Source organism: Moschus berezovskii, chromosome 11 (genome assembly GCF_049115385.1).
Source record: "Moschus berezovskii isolate FMDL1 chromosome 11, NW_MosBer_1.0, whole genome shotgun sequence".
Classification (NCBI taxonomy): domain Eukaryota; kingdom Metazoa; phylum Chordata; class Mammalia; order Artiodactyla; family Moschidae; genus Moschus; species Moschus berezovskii.
Window position 1 is genome coordinate 44,295,536 of NC_142470.1, and position 17,043 is coordinate 44,312,578.

Below are 17,043 nucleotides of genomic sequence, written 5' to 3' on the forward strand. Positions count from 1 at the left end.
ATTTCATAATAATACCTTTGTAATCCAAACTTTTTGAAACAAGACCTTGCACTTTAAACTGGATTTGCGTTAGAGGGCCTGGTTATTACTGTCACACAAATGCACAAACACATGGAATGGTGAGGGAGGGGAAGTGGCTAGCGAAACAGTATATTACATCCATGTCCTGAGAATCCAATACTGTTCTGATGTTTCAGACGTAAAACTGCAGGAAAGGGCACTCTTCATACACATTACACCATGGCAGTACTTGGAGAGGTGGGAGTGGATTCTAAAACACACCATACAATGTGATGACATCCATATGCTACAACGTGAACTTACTGTCTGGTCCTTGCTCACTACAGGATGGGAGCCTTAATTCTTTGGACTGGCAAAGCAGAGGCACAGTCATTTCAGAGGGGAAAACATCTTATATGTTCCACTAGGCATGTTATGAATCTAACACACTCTTTCAATAAGAGAGAAAGACATTCAAGATGGGTGTAGAAGCAAAGAAGAAAAAAAAAATCAGCACTTTGTGTCTGTCTTCTTCCAAACACTAAAAATAATGCATTATTTTCATGCCAAGTTACTGGCATGAAAGAAGGCCCAAGCTTTTACAAATTTTAGAATAATAACTTGACAAGCTCTTGAATAGTTATCAACCAGATAAAGTCTCCTTTTACAGCGGGGTGGTGGTGGAGGGGAGGAGTGGGGAAGCTGCTAAGTCTAACAATTATCTTATAGTTAGAATCTATACATTTCTCAAAACAAAGCTTTCAGGAGAATCCTCCTACTTTCATAAAATTGAGCATAAGCTAAAATAAATAATTTACATATATATCAATAGTTCTTAACAACAGTACACATGAAAGGCTTTAATCCAGCATCTTGAAAAATGAAAATAAATTCATGGTCTAATTCAATGTCATATACATTATAAAGGTGTGTGCCCTTCTAGAAAGACTCCATGCATTGGGTAAACCATTTCTAGTCTTAGCCAACTTTTTTAATGTGAACTCTCCCTAAAACCAGTGGTTCTCAAAGTGGTCCCATCAGTAGCTCCTCTATCATCTGGGAACTTCTTCTACCCTGGAGTAAGAAACTAAGGGGGTGGTGACCAGCATTCTGTTTTAAACAAGTATTCCAAGCAATTCTAATACACATCAAAGTCTCAGAACCAGTGACTTAAATGACTACTTCAGGTACTATTCCTCCAAGTGAGATCAAAAGATATTGAACATTTCATGTGTGTAAAAAAGCACTATAGAAAAAATTCAGGTATCATTAAAATTTGAAATCAGATAAATCAGACATGAAAACGAATGCTTCTAAATAAGGCATCAAAAAGAGGGAGGAGAGGATATAATCACTAAAACAACTTTGGTATTAAAAGCTTACAAAAATGGTAGAAATACATTACTAATAAAAGGTTGTAATTAAGAGAGGGGAAAAAGCATAGATATGAGTCTTTAACTCTTCATAAAACTTAAAAAATTGTCTAATGTGCTGAGTCTAACACAGAAGCATTAAATAGGTTACTGTCCCCAACATGCAGAATGAAAGTGCCCACAAATTAAATTCCTACTTCCTATTCAGAATGTGACAATAACACCACCAACAATCTCTGGAAAGCTACTTTTTGAGAAAAGAGATCCAAATAACCAAAAAGTTAAAGAAACATTATGGACTACATTTACCTACAACATAAAAGAAAGTAGGGATGATCAAGGTGTTTTGAAAATACAAGATAACCATTCACAAAGGAGCAGAAATTGATTTTTTAAAAAAGCTCAAACAAAGAAGCTTTTGTCTAATCTCACAAAACAAACCAACAAAAACAAAACAAACCAAAATTTCAGTTCAGTAACAATAATTAGAGCTTATTCATAGAGAAGTTTGCAGATTAAAATAAGGTCAAGTTCCACAGCAAATTCATTTTCACAGGCACATAAAGGGTTTTTAAATTTAAATTCCATACCAAGTGTTCCTTAGTTGTTTTTTCTTTCTTTCTTAAACATAGTATTTTTTTTCCTTATTTTCAAGTTATTGGTGAAAAAATTTAAAAATATTTTTAGTTTAATAGACAGGACATTTTTATGCACCAATAACTCAAAGCATGCCAAAAACCACCAACACATCAAACTTTAAAATGTGACTGAGTCTTGATAAGGTACAGAATGAAAATTCCTCAGTTTTCCTGGACTACCTGGCATATCTGAAAAAACAAAATTTAACATGTTTAAAACATTAATGGAAAAACTAAGGACCAATTATGGGTCCTGGCTCATTTTCATTTGTTATAATTTGCTATCTCTAACCTTTTGTATATATCCATGGCTTCAACATTGCATTATTTAAAAATAATCAGAAATGCATTTAAACAAATGATATCTAAGGCTTCAGATATTTCAGTTTCTTCTTTTTAAGAGCAAATTAAAATAGAGAGACTTCCAAAGGTGAATTTTACAAAAGTTATAAACACTAGTAGTACTAAAAGTGTCTATAATAAATACAGAAAAATGTCCTCAGATCAGGACTTGAAGGGATTTATAAGATCAAAAAAGGATATTATTGTATTTATTCTCTTAATGGTCCACACCATACCTTAAAATACACTTTCCATGTCATGTTATGTAAGATGATTTTACAGAATAAATGCAACAATAATAAATACATGCAAAAGCATCACTGTACTTACCAATCCTGCTGCATACATGGGCACTATAACAGGTTGCTTCTTATTGCCCGTGAAGAGCTACATATGTATGAGAGAAAGAATATGTATTTAGAGAATGATTTGTCATACAATGAAACAGTTTCCAAAATACTCTTATAATGCTTTATTATATACACTGTGAGTGAAAAATTGAAGAAATTGTTAAATTGCCCTTATGGAGTTATATTTTTGATCTTCTAGCCCAATTCCTTCATCTCATAGTTAAGGAAAAACACGAAAACATCTTTTTCTAAAGATGAGAAATTTCAGAGAAAAATCTAGATAGATTTACACTTAGAAGTTGGCATATTTAAAATAATTGAACATTTAAACAAATATCTATTTTTCTGAGAAACCTAGTTTATCATAATTTGTACAGAGGTATGAAAGAATTTAAAAACATCCATAAGTTGATTAAAGGATTTTCTAAGGTAGTAATAAACTTACAATGTTTCGGGTGTCTATTCCCAGGGAGCATAAAAGTTTCTTGTTGCTATGGGAGCCACCCCACTGATATCTCAAGCCATGTGCATCATGGATGTCCTGTAGTTCAGTCCACACATCCAGCAGTTCCCTGCAAAGGTCACAACACAATGAAGCCACCAACAATGGGTTACTCAGTAGCTTTCACCATGAACTCTACTTTTAAAGTGACAATAAAATATTATACATTCCAGTTAATCTTGTGTCTAACATGAGTATATATATACCTATCACCTGAATGAAATCAAGAGCCAACATTTAGTCATTAGGAAAGTAACTAAGTTAAACTCATCTGAAACTATCAAGCAAAAATTTAGCCTGTATGTTCTTCTTATTTAATTTTAAAACAAAAGCATTTAAAAGGAGGATAGAAATCACTGAGCACTTCACCATCTTATTAGAGCTATTTAATGTTTTCTCCTTGAGTCTTGACCCCCCCAACACAGTTCCAATTACAGCATACAAAAAGTTCTGTATTCTTTTTTGACTTTAAGCATTTCCTTATCTACATATGTACCTTTTTCAATGGTTTATTATGTCCTATTAGACAGATGCATCATCATTTATTTAGCCACAATCCTACAGTTTTAAGTGTTTTTACTATTGGCTCCCATTGCTAGTAAGGCAAGAATATCTTCCTGTATTTTATAGTGTGTTTACTGTAGAATTCTGTTATTTCCTTAGAATGAATCTCTTGGGTCTAAGAGTATGAACTATCTGTACAGCTAGCATATTTTTAAAAAACATATCTAAATGGTTTAAAGATGGCAAAACATCAATCTTTTTATCTCCTTTTATTCTCAGAAATCACCCCAAAACAAGTCAAGAAGCAAAAATAATATTCATCTTAAATGAAATTAAGAAATACTGACTCCAGAGGTGGTGAGTAATGAAATATAAGAGAAGCATCTAGGAATAACTTTGAAATTAAAATTAGAAAGTCAATCTAGGCCCTCTAACATCTAAAAATTAATAGCAGTTTCAGAGAGAAAACAGAGGCACTGGAGGGAAGGTAGGTGGCACTGTCAGGCAAATGCTCAATGCTGAAGAACAGAAGCTTCCTGATTGAAAGGCTGTGCTTAGTACTTCGTCAGATAAATGAAAAAAGACCCACAGCAAGATACTTCACTGTAAAACATCAAAACACCAGCAATGAAAGACTCTAACTTATAAATGTGAAGTGGGGGTAGAATAAAGTAAAATTTTACTTCGTGGGAACGTTTTCTTCCCCGCCCCCACCATCTACCCCCCAAGGAGGCTATTAGAGGATGTGCTTCACCAAAACGGGATTTAACTGAAGGGAAGTCCCAAGACAACATGTGATAGGAGGCCTAGACTGATCTATTCTAGATTGGAAGGAACTGGAAGATGGAAGACTCCAGGTTAAAAATGGATTGGCCAGTTCGATAGGTCTTATCACAAGTAAAATTGTATTAACAGGCTATTCGAGGGTAGGGACAGATTTAGTGAGTTTAAAACAAAAGAGGAAATCATTAAATCCAGGAAAAAAGTGTACTATAAAAGAATAGTGACTTAGCTTTGAACACTATTTACATGATCATAATAATGAAAATAACAAATAACAATTTAACCAAAAACTATGACATAAGCATATTGTGAACATGAAGGGAGGAAAACAGCAGATGTAAGATCTAAATTCTCATCTATCATACTAGGAAATCAAAAAATAATATATAAAAATTTGACTGAATAGAATAGTGCTTTAGAAATTAAAAAAAAAAAAACCAGCTCAAAAGTGGAGACGTAAAGAGATTTTTTAATTACATCTTTAGGCACAATATGATTTTTTAAACAAGTTCATGTTTTAGAACCCTAACAGTTTAAGATAAGCTTAGATAACCTTATAATAATTAGAACAGTGAAACTAACAAATATACAAGTAGACCTAAGAAGTGTCTACTACTTACCCACTTTCAGCTAAGGCTTCTCTTGTTTTTATTGGCAAGGTGCTTGTTTCCAGCAAGTGCTTCAGGGAAGTAACTTCTTCTTCAGTATCAGGGACAAATATGGAAGGAAAACATGCTTCGAAAATTCGCTCCAGGCGGTTTAGTAAAGCTGTCTGCATCAAAACACCCCCCAAAAATTTATTTTCACTTTCATAATTTTAACAATGTCACAGCTTTATCATTAATATAGACACACCCACAGACCAATATTCTGTCCACTGCTAAGGGGTGGAGGAACTACTAGACAGATACAGGAAACACCAAGTGAAAGAAGCATAATTACTCATAAATAAAGAAAGTGAAGTCACTCAGTCATGTCAGACTCTTTGCAACCCCATGGACTGAAGCCTGTCAAGCTCCTCCATCCATGGGATTTTCCAGGCAAGAGTACTGGAGTGGGTTTCCATCTCCTTCTCCAGGGGATCTTGCAGGCCCAGGGACTGAAACTGGTCTACCTGCATTGTAGGCAAACGCTTTACTGTCTGAGCCACCAGGGAAGATAACTACTCACAGAACACTTTAAAATAATTGTGGTGATACAACGGTGACAAATGAATATAGTGACACACCAAGCATTATGCCTGTCACTTTACAAACATTACCTTGACTACAAAATTCTACAAAGAAGAAATTATTACCCATTATACAATGAGAAAGCAATCAAAGTTTGAATTATCTTCCCAAAGCAAAAACAAAACCAAAAAACCCAGACAATATTCATATTCTTTCCACTACACTGGGGTGTTTCTTACTACCACTCACATACTCTCTACTTAAAACACTAAGACTGGATGCTGGCAAAAGTGTTATGCTATTATATAATAGTTGAACAGAACCTAAACACGAACACTTGAATTTGGAAAATATTTTAAATTTTTAAAATAAAATTTTTTTTTTTACTGAAGTATAGTTGATTTATCAGTTCACTTCAGTTTAGTCGCTCAGTTGTGTCTGACTTTTTGTGACCCCATGAACCGCAGCATGCCAGGCCTCCCTGTCCATCACCAACTCCCAGAGTCCACCCAAACCCATGTCCATTGAGTCGGTGATGCCATCCAGCCATCTCATCCTCTGGCGTCCCCTTCTCCTCCTGCCCTCAATCTTTCCCAGCATTAGGGTCTTTCCAAATGAGTCAGCTCTTCCCATCAGGTGGCCAAAGTATTGGAGTTTCAGCATCAACATCAGTCCTTCCAGTGAACACCCAGGACTGATCTCCTTTAGGATGGACTGGTTGGATCTCCTTGCAGTCCAAGGGACTCTTCAACACCACAGTTCAAAAGCATCAATTCTTCAGCACTCAGCTTTCTTTACAGTCCAACTCTCACATCCATACGTGACCACGGGAAAAGCCATACCCTTGACTAGATGGACCTTTGTTGGCAAAGTAATATCTCTGCTTTTTAATATTCTGTCTAGGTTGGTCATAACTTTCCTTCCAAGGAGCAAGCATCTTTTAATTTCATGGCTGCAGTCACCATCTGCAGTGATTTTGGAGCCCAAAAAATAAAGTCTGACACTGTTTCCATTGTTTCCCCATCTATTTCCCATGAAGTGATGGGACCAGATGCCATGATCTTAGTTTTCTGAATGTTGAGCTTTAAGCCAACTTTTTCACTCTCCTCTTTCACTTTCATCAAGAGGCTCTTTAGTTCCTCTTCACTTTCTGCCATAAAGGTGGTGTCATCTGCATATCTGAGGTTATTGATATTTTTCCCGGCAATCCTGATTCCAGCTTGTGCTAGTTGATTTATATGTTAATTTCTTCTGTACAGGAAAGTGACTCAGTTATACATACGCATTATATATATATACACACACATATATATTCTTTTCTATTATGGTTTGTCACAGAATATTGAATATAGTCCCCAGTGCTATACAGTATGACCTTATTGTGAAAACCTTTCAGAAATATCTCTGCTGCTAATAGAACAAACAAAGGGGGAAAGAATGTCCATTATGACTAAGAAATTTAACAGCTCATTTGTCATTTTTGATGGTCTGTGTTATCTTTTAGATATTCCATTTCTCTACTCTTCTATGGTGTATATATCTGTCTGGGGTTTTGAATAGTACACTCCCAAGCAAAGCTTGCATACTCCCTAGAGTATTTTCTCTGAGAACATTGGCATTTTGGAGTATTTTTTTGATTGAAACTTGTTGTATTTAGACTAACTTAGATTTTGGGGGTACTAGTAGGTTTCATCTACATGTGCAACCTACAAGAACATTTATTCCCACTTTCCTAACTTTATTTCAGATACACGTAAAATATTTTCAACTTAGCTCACCTTACTACTTAAAACACCAACCAGGAATACAAAATGTTAGGTTAAAGCTTACTGCAAGATTAAATGTACCATTGAAATGCCACTCACTGTACAAGAAAAATGCCACAAAATGATGGTACTTTCTGCCAAGTAACAAAAACAAGTTAATGCTTGATTTCTGTTGTTTAGTGTAGTCAGCAAACAGGAAGATGAAAAGCAAACGGGAAAACTTTCATACACCTATTTTCCAAAGCAAAATCTCTTTTGAAAACTTTTATCAGAGCAAAAAACTTAATGCTGCATAATTAGTCTCAGGGTACTCTTTTGCATCTCTACAAAAGTTAGTCTAACACCTTCATTATATTCATGTGTGTGATATGGGAAAAGGTTCTCAGTATCAATTATGAAACCTACAGTAAAGAGTAGACTCAAGATCCCAAGGCTTGTGAAACTTGAGTGTGTCAAGGGGACCCACACTTACTCGCTTCAACAGAGGGAATGGACAGACATTACTTTTAAAGGGATCAGATAACCATCTAATTGGAAACATAATAAGCACTGGCTCCTCCTGGGCAGGGAAGGTAAACAAAAACTCACACATGACCAAATTTTATTTCTCTGTAAACTAAAACAGAATCTTCTTGTATCCTTTTTGTTACCGTTTAATGGGATAGAAAAAATATATATCTCTCTAGGGATAAAAGAAAGGATTTCAAAGCAATTTAATCATTTTGATCAATCATTAAATGTAACTACCAGGTCTTATGTATGAAAGTGTTAGTCATTCAGTCGTGTCTGACTCTTTATGATCCAAGGACTGTCCAGGTAAGAATACTGCAGTGGGTAGCCATTCCCTTCTCCAGGGGATCTTGCTGACTCACGGATCAAAGCCAGGTCCCCTGCATTGCAGGCAGATTCTTTACCATCTGAGTCACCAGGGTCTTAGCTATACTAGTGAGCAAATCCTCCCATCAGTAGAATGTATTGAAGAAACAGATTGTTATTTAAACCTAACCACTTTTAAACTTTGCTTTAAACTTTATAAACTTCTTCCCCAACCTTTTTTCATAAAGAATAAAATTACATGGAAATTTTAAAGGAAAGTTCCATATGACTTTAGGATTAGATATGACAAGTCAATTCCTTCAAATCTTTTTGTTGAATGAGGTAGAGCAGGAGTTGGCAGATTTTTTTCTTTGTACAGTCAGACAGTGAATATATTTTGTATTGCACGCCATCCATAAACAAATAAGTGTGGGTGTGTTGCAATGAAACTTTATTTACTAATATAGGCAGCAGGACAGATGTTTCCTAGGCCATAGTTTGCTGATCCCTGAGGTAGAGCCAAAAATTTTAAATGAAGATTCAAATAACCAGAATCCACTAACTGAACAGTACCACCCACCATAAGGAGGAATTCTTTAACAGTTAACAAGAAAGCAGCTAATAGAATTAACAAAGATTTTGATTAAAGCTAAATTTCCTAACATTTTACTTTTTAAAATTATACTGTACATTAAAGTATAGTTGATTTACAATGTTGTGCCAATCTGACTTACAACAAAGTGACTCAGGTATACATACACACATATGCATTTTTAAAAAATATTCTTTTCCATTATGGTTTATCACAGGATGTTGAGTATAGTTCCCTGTACTATACATTAGGACCTTGTTGTTTATCCATTTTAAATGTAAATAGTTTGTATCTACCAACCCCAAACTCACAGTCCATCTCTTTCCCTCCCTCCTTCTTGGCAGTCAGAAGTCTGTTCTCTATGAGTCTGTTTCTGTTTTGTAGATAGGTTCTTATACTGCAAGGAGATCCAACCAGTCCATTCTAAAGGAGATCAATCCTGAATGTTCATTGGAGGGACTGATGCTAAAGCTGAAACTGCAATACTTTGGCCACCTCATGCGACGAGTTGACTCACTGGAAAAGACTCTGATGCTGGGAAAGGTTGGGGGCGGGAGGAGAAGGGGACGACGGAGAATGAGATGGCTGGATGGCATCACCGACTCTGTGGACTTTAGTTTGAGTGTACTCTGGGAGTTGGTGATGGACAGGGAGGCCTGGCGTGCTGTGATTCATGGGGTCGCGGGGAGTCAGACACGACTGAGTGACTGATCTGATCTGATCTTTTGTATCATATTCTAGATTCCCCATATAGATAATATCATTATTTTTTAAAGTATATTGTTTTAACTATCCACAAGACCAGTTTGATGCTAAAAGGGCTACATCTTGTTCATGGTAATAAACAATGCCAAATTTCATTTACTACTAGTTAATTTCAGTAAGTAAATGGCTGATGTAATTATAATACTTCAGTAGAGAACTGTGGACCCAAGGGGCTGAGACTCAGTTTCAGAGTTTATAAACGGAAGCTGTCAGGGCCTACCTCACAGGGTGAATAATAATTTAGAGGAGTGACTGTTTGACACTCAGTGTGTGCTCAAGAAGTTATAGCTTTTATGACTACTGTTGTTACACAGATGACACATACAGACAAAAAGGCATGCCAAGGAATAAAATAAATGTCAAAACTAGGTTCAAATCTCACTAAGGCTATTTCTCTACCGCTATTTAATATTCTATATCACAATTAAAATACTAGTCTCAATTTATATCAATTTCCACCATATTAGTTGACTCACTGGAAAAGACTGATGCTGGGAGGGATTGGGGGCGGGAGGAGATGGGGACGACAGAGACTGAGATGGATGGATGGCATCACCAACTCGATGGACATGAGTTTGAGTGAACTCCGGGAGTTGGTGATGGACAGGGAGGCCTGGCGTGCTGTGATTCATGGGGTCGCAAAGAGTTGGACATGATTCAGCGACTGAACTGAACTACCATATTGTAATAAGAAATTAAATAACCAAATCTTTTGTGTGCTCCCCAAGTTCTTCCTATCAAGTTAGGAGATAAGTACCTAAGTAAAAATATCTGTCATTAACCGCTGCTTATATAAACAGAACTTGTTACTGCTACTTCTTGGGGATTTTAAATTTTGAAAAATGGTGAACATTTTGGTTGATAGTTGGCATTTGTGACTTAAATCTTGATCATATTATTAAATACAAAGAGTGTAAACCACACGTTAGGTGTGTTAAGTGCTTTACTTCCCAAGAAGCACAATAAAGTTCAAAGATGTGATGGAACATAGTCCAAATAACTTAGTAGAAGAGGTATAAGAATATAACATTAATGCCAGAAGAAGAGAAACTAACCTACCACAAGAATAGCTTCTTCAGTGATCAGGCAGATAAACTTCTTAAAAAAAAAAAAAGGATTTTCTAAAACACTGTAATCAGACACTAAATTTTAAAAAACTCACTGCTATTTTGAGCAAGATTGATACTGCTAAAGGTTTCAGGTTTTTGTCTTAAAGATTATCAAATAATTTTAATTATTTTTAAATATATGCAATTTTTCCCTCAACACTGTCAGCCAAGGTAATTTAATACATGCCAACAGCCTCAGTCAATAAAGTGAAATATTTTTTAAACTTTGATTTAGTCTACTATACATGAGCAAATTATTCATCTAACACTATAATTTAGTTTCTAACAAACTGTAAATTTTTACTAAAGAGTCAGTGTTGCACTCTTAATCAATGTGATGGTAACAAAAAAAAAGTACACACACATTTAGCATACTAGTTAGCTGAGGTTATAACAGTAAATAATAGCAACTAAATAAAAAACTACCCACTCCAGTTACTTGAATTTCAAATCCCTTCAACTTCAAAGAGGAAAAATAACCATCAGTTCTCTCTTGAATTTAGAATTAGGAAACTGGTGACTCAGCCATGTTTGTCAGTTCAAATATATATCAAATTCCAGCCTGCAAACAGCAGCACATCTGGCCATTAAACCTTTAAAGAAATTTGGGCTCTGACAAATGTGGGGTTCAAAGTCAAATGCTCTTCCAGGCAAGTACCAGGCTCCCTTTTATTTTCTCTGTTGTGTCCAGTGCTAGGAAGCCAAGGGACAAAGTCTTCTACTTACAGAGAAGTGCACTTGTGCTCAGAATTCCTACTTGTCAAAACTATTCTGAGAAGGGAAACTAGCCAGAAGCAGCAGTTTCACTCTCAAAATAGCCTGACAGATGAGTATATAAGCCAGCTAGGGGTATCCTACACAAATTCTCATCTGCCTATTACCTTTTCAGTTCAGTTCAGTTCAGTTCAGTCGCTCAGTCGTGTCTGACTCTTTGCAACCCCATGAATCACAGCACGCCAGGCCTCCCTGTCCATCACCAACTCCCGGAGTTCACTCAATTTCATGTCCATAGAGTCAGTGATGCCATCCAGCCATCTCATTCTCTGTCGTCCCCGTCTCCTCCCACCCCCAATCCTTCCCAGCATCAGAGTCTTTTCCAGTGAGTCAACTCATCGCATGAGGTGGCCAAAGTATTGGAGTTTCAGCTTTAGCATCAGTAATTCCAATGAACACCCAGGATTGATCTCCTTTAGAATGGACTGGTTGGATCTCCTTGCAGTACAAGGGACTCTCAAGTCTGCTATTCACCAAAACAGTTGGCAACACAGTTTCTTGCACCTTTTTAAGGCCATTTTTAAGAAATGCATTTCTGAGATTATTCACTAATAGCTAACATTTATTGAACACTTGTTATGTGCAAGACACTGTGCTAAGCACCTTCACATGTACAATTTCATTTTATCTTTATGAGGTTTGAAGTAAGCCCTATTACTGTTCTCTACATCTCAGGTTCAGGGAAGTAGCTAATGCAAGTCAGTGCTGAACCTGGATCTGAATCTAGGAGGGTGACTCCAGAGCCTTGATTTTTAGGTATCAATAATATATTTTACATCATGGCAAATAGATCGGGAAACAATGGAAACAGTGACAGACTTTATTTTCTTGGGCTCCAAAATCACTGCAGATGGTGACTGCAGCCATGAAATCAAAACACACTTGCTCCTTGGAAGAAAAGCTATGACTGACCTAGACAGCATATTAAAAAGCAGAGACATTACTTTACCGACACATCCGTATAGTCAAAGCTATGGTATTTCCAGTAGTCATGTATATGAGAGTTGGGACTATAAAGTTAGTTGAGTGCTGAAGAACTGATGCTTTTGAAATGCAGTGTTGGAGAAGAGTCTTGAGAGTCCCGTGGACTGCAAGGAGATCAAACCAGTCAATCCTAAAGGAAATGAGTCCTGAATATTCACTGGAAGGACTGATGCTGAAGCTGAAACTCCTGATGCGAAGAACTGACTCACTGGAAAAGACCTTGATGCTGGGAAAGATTGAAGGCAGGAGGAGAAGGGGACGACAGAAGATGAGATGGTTGGATGGCATCACTGATTCTACGAACATGAGTCTGAGGAAGATCCGGGAATTGGTGATGGACAGGGAGGCCTGGTGTGCTGCAGTCCCTGGGGTCACAAAGGGTTGGACATGACTGAGCTACTGGACTGAACTGTATTATAACCAGGACCAACTTCTGCAGTAGGCACAGGGCCTGGGGTCCACAAAAATTTTAAGGGTTCATGAGAACATTTTAATAGTTAATATTAGCATACTCATTTTTATACCAAGTTATAAAACACAATTTATGGGGAAGGGGCTCACAAAAATATGTGGTCATGGCTACACTACTTTCCAAAGGTTCACTGGCTTTTATAGGATTTCTCTATCTTTCCCAATTTTCTCATTTCTCATATATTTGTTTTCCTATTAGGAAAGATGTATTAGGGTTTTTATTACCTTGAATGTCTCTATATTTTATTTTCTTCAACCCATACAGGATTTCTGGGAAAGCAAAAATGATTACCAAATGTTTTAATTCATCAATGAGGTCAAAGCACTAAGTCTGAATTATACTCACTCCCAGTTCTGTCCTATCTCCACATCTGGGTTTAGAGGAAGAAAGCCCTCGGGTATACAAGCAATCATTTCACTTTATTCACTGACACTAGTAAGTCATACTACCTAATACAGAGCTTCTCAGCTGATATGGCTCAGTTACAAACAGGTTACAGGTTTTCCAAAAATCCTGAAAGCTATATATGGACATATGGTATTCCCTCTTGTGATGGCTAATTTTATGCATCAACTTCACAGGGCCAAGAGGTGCCCAGACATTTGGTCAAACATTATTCTAGATATATCTGTGAGGATGTTGCTGGATGAGATTAACATTTGAATTGGTAGACTAAGTAAAGCAGATTGTCTTCCTTAATATGGATGGCCTTCAATCAATTGAAGACAGTTTGTGGACTGTAGATCTTAGGATGTCCATGATCAACTCCGTAACTGCATGAGCCAATTCCTTAAAAAAAATTGGTCTGTCTGTCTCTCCATGCATGCATGCATCTATCCATCCAACTCTCTGGTCCTATTTCTCTGGAGAATCTTTGACTAATACACCTCTGTTTTGTATAAATGACTATACTGGGGTATATAAAGAGATTGTGTATTGAAACTCTCATTCAAAGTTCCATAGGAACAGAGTTAAGTAAGTCAGAAAGAAAAACACCAATACAGTATACTAACGCATATATATGGAGTTTAGAAAGATGCAAATGATAACCCTGTATACGGGACAGCAAAAGAGACACAGATGTATAGAACAGTCTTTGGGACTCTATGGGAGAGGGTGAGGGTGGGATGATTTGGGAGAATGGCACTGAAACACGTATGTTGTCATATGTGAAACGAATCACTAGTTCAGGGTCAATGCATGTTATAGGATGCTCGGGGCTGGCATGCGGGGATGATCCAGAGGGAGGATAAAGGGAGGAGGGAGGTGGGAGGGGGGTTCAGGAGGGGGAACTTATGTAAACCCGGGGCGAATTCATGTCAATGTATGGCAAAACCAACCAATATAATATTGTAAAATAATTTGCCTCCAATAAAAAATAAATTAATTAGCAAAAATAAATAAATTTAAAAAAAAAAAAAAAACAACAAAGTTCCATAGGAGTGTATAATGCCATCACCAAAGATCCTAGAATCTTGGTCTTAGGCCAGACAAAGGCACACCTCCTTTAAAGTATCTTGATTTTTTAAGGAAATTTCTAAAATTCCTTCAACATATTTCTAGTTAGTTTTCCTTTCTTCCTTACAAACAGTAGTAGATCGTGTCAACAGTTTTAATATTGATAGCATTAGGTCTTGTTCTTAAGTGGAAGTTTAGAAGAAACATAAAATCCACTGGGCAATTTAATCTTCCATTTAAGAGGATATCTTATGCCTTACCATCATTAAATATTAAGTAAGATATCAAGTACAATCTACAATTGTATACTTATCAATCCCTAACTTCAAGATATATAAGAAGAGTAACCAATTCCCTATGCTCTAAAAAGATGGTATGCTGCTTTTGCACAATTTCTGGATAAATCTAATAAAGTATTTCTATTTTGGAATTAAAGACCAGAATTTCAAATTTTCTGAAGGAAATAAAACAAAAATAATTGCTGTCCAAATACTTCAAGCAAGCAAAGAGCTGTAAGGCCTAAAATCTCAATTTCTCTCTTTCTTTTCAAATTGAGATGTTACTGACTTATAATGTTTCTTATGAATAGTTCAATATATGTATATATTACAAAATGATCACCATAGTCACATATTTTTCTTTTCTTGTGATGAGAACTTTTAAGAACTACTCTCTCTGCAACTTTCAAATACAAAATGCAGTATTACTAACTGATCACCATGCTATACATTATATCTCTAAGACTGATTTATTTTGTAACTGGAAGGTTATACCTTTTGACTACTTAATTTCTTTATTTTGTTGCTTACTTATGTTTTCAGTCATAAGTTCAAGGAAAACCTGCACAAATCTCAGGCAGGTGATTAAATAAACGAAGGTGAATATGTCATTACACTCAGTATGAGAATGCTGACTCTGCTGAGCAAACCAATAACTGAATCTCAAAATAACATAAGCCAAAGTATTAGTGATTCTCTTCTTTTCCTTTCTGGGGCTTTCAGTTTTTAAAGCTCTCAAGATAAATCTTCTAATAACATTTTCCCAGTAGTGTTATCAATTAGATGGCTAATAAAATAAAATTATTCATAGCTTCCTTTTCTATAGCCAATTTATAATATAGAGATTACTTAACCCAATTACCTAAAATCTCAAATAACACCCAGAGCAACATTTTAAAATTTTTACAAAAGCTCAGGATTTAATGCAGTGTTCATGACATTATTGCCTTTACCATATATCTGGGAAAAAGCATCTTGAATATTTCAATCAAGGTTCCTTTCTAGAACATTAACAGATTAAAAAAAATAAAATTGTTAATACACATAATGGTCTTTTGAAAAAACACTGCTTTCAATGTAAGGAGATTTTTATTACTGTCATTTTATTTTGTTCAAATCTTAGCCCCAAAAGTGAAAAACAGTTTTGACCTTTTTCCAATTCGTACACTAGAGACATCACTAATTTGCTTTTCTCTACAATTTATAAGAATGTTAACAGAAAAATGAAATAAACTGAACTCCTGGTTCTCAGAAAAAAATATTCACTGAAGAGGAAAAATATTTCTCAATAAATGGTCATTATGGTTTTTACATCAAGGCCTGAACCCTCTGAGGCTTGCTGGAATCACATTTGAGAATTGGGTTGACTAGGAACATTTTAGAAATTTGAAAGAGTTTTTCTAGACTCTTCCCTAAGTAACAAATTATTGCAATAAGGTTGCAATAATTGATTGTCTCAATCTAGGGAAGCTATACTTTATTAAAATGTTAAGATATCCCTTTGGTAGACTGAAAAAAGGAAAGTACTAAAAATAGGGACCTGAACAATGTCACCTACATAGTGAAAAGTCAAAGAAATTTGAAATAACAACTACACCATTTGTCTGACTTCACAAACAATGAACTGTTCCCTGTGTTTGCTTAACTGCAAACTGAGCTCTGAATTCCAAAAGACTTTCACAACATTCTGTCAAGGTACAATTTGATGGCACTCTGTTCAGGACAGAATTGCTGTATCTTGGTAAGATTCAATCTACAATCAAAGTTTTACAACTTACAATAAAAAAAAACCCTAATGTTTACATTAGTATGTGAAGATTTCTGTGCTGTCCCCCATTACATGGTAGCAGGTAGGATAAAGATTTTAAGATAAATATTAGTAAATCTATTCCTCTCTAAGAGAACTAGATTAATGTGCATTTCCAGCAGATTCTGAAAAAGGAAGAAACTACAGGTCCTAGGCATCCATCACAATAGCAGGATAAGGACGAAAGTCACTTTCCATCTCCCCAACTCAATTCCTTTCCAAATTCCTCTTTTAGTCCCACTTCTAGCAGTTTCTCCCTTCCAACATCCATCTCCAAGTTCTGCTCATTTTGCATAACCCATTCAGCAAAAAGAAAAGCTTGAGGATGGAACCAGACAAATCTCAGGAAGTCAATGCATCCTGCTATATCTATACCATTTGTGTTTTATTTTTACAAAACAGAATCATACTACAGGATTCTTATTTTTCAGTGTATTTTTTTCACTCATTAAAAGATTTACTGCCCTTTTATCTTCACAAAAGTCTGCTGCAATAGATATTATCTCCTTTTTACAGACAACTGAGTTCAGAAGCAGTTTGTCCAAAATCATAATGCTG

General features: G+C 35.9%; 1 protein-coding gene across 5 annotated transcripts in view; it reads right to left on the reverse strand.

The window, feature by feature from the left end:
* Positions 1 to 17,043, reverse strand: part of AFTPH (aftiphilin) — a 75,091-nt gene that overhangs the window by 21,323 nt on the left and 36,725 nt on the right. For all 5 annotated transcript variants that reach the window (XM_055399175.2, XM_055399177.2, XM_055399178.2 and 2 more), the window contains 3 exons: positions 5,113 to 5,264; positions 3,149 to 3,275; positions 2,684 to 2,740 (listed from right to left, as the gene is read on the reverse strand). In XM_055399175.2, coding sequence (XP_055255150.2) covers positions 2,684 to 2,740; positions 3,149 to 3,275; positions 5,113 to 5,264 — 336 coding nt within the window. The remainder of the gene's footprint in view (positions 1 to 2,683; positions 2,741 to 3,148; positions 3,276 to 5,112; positions 5,265 to 17,043) is intronic.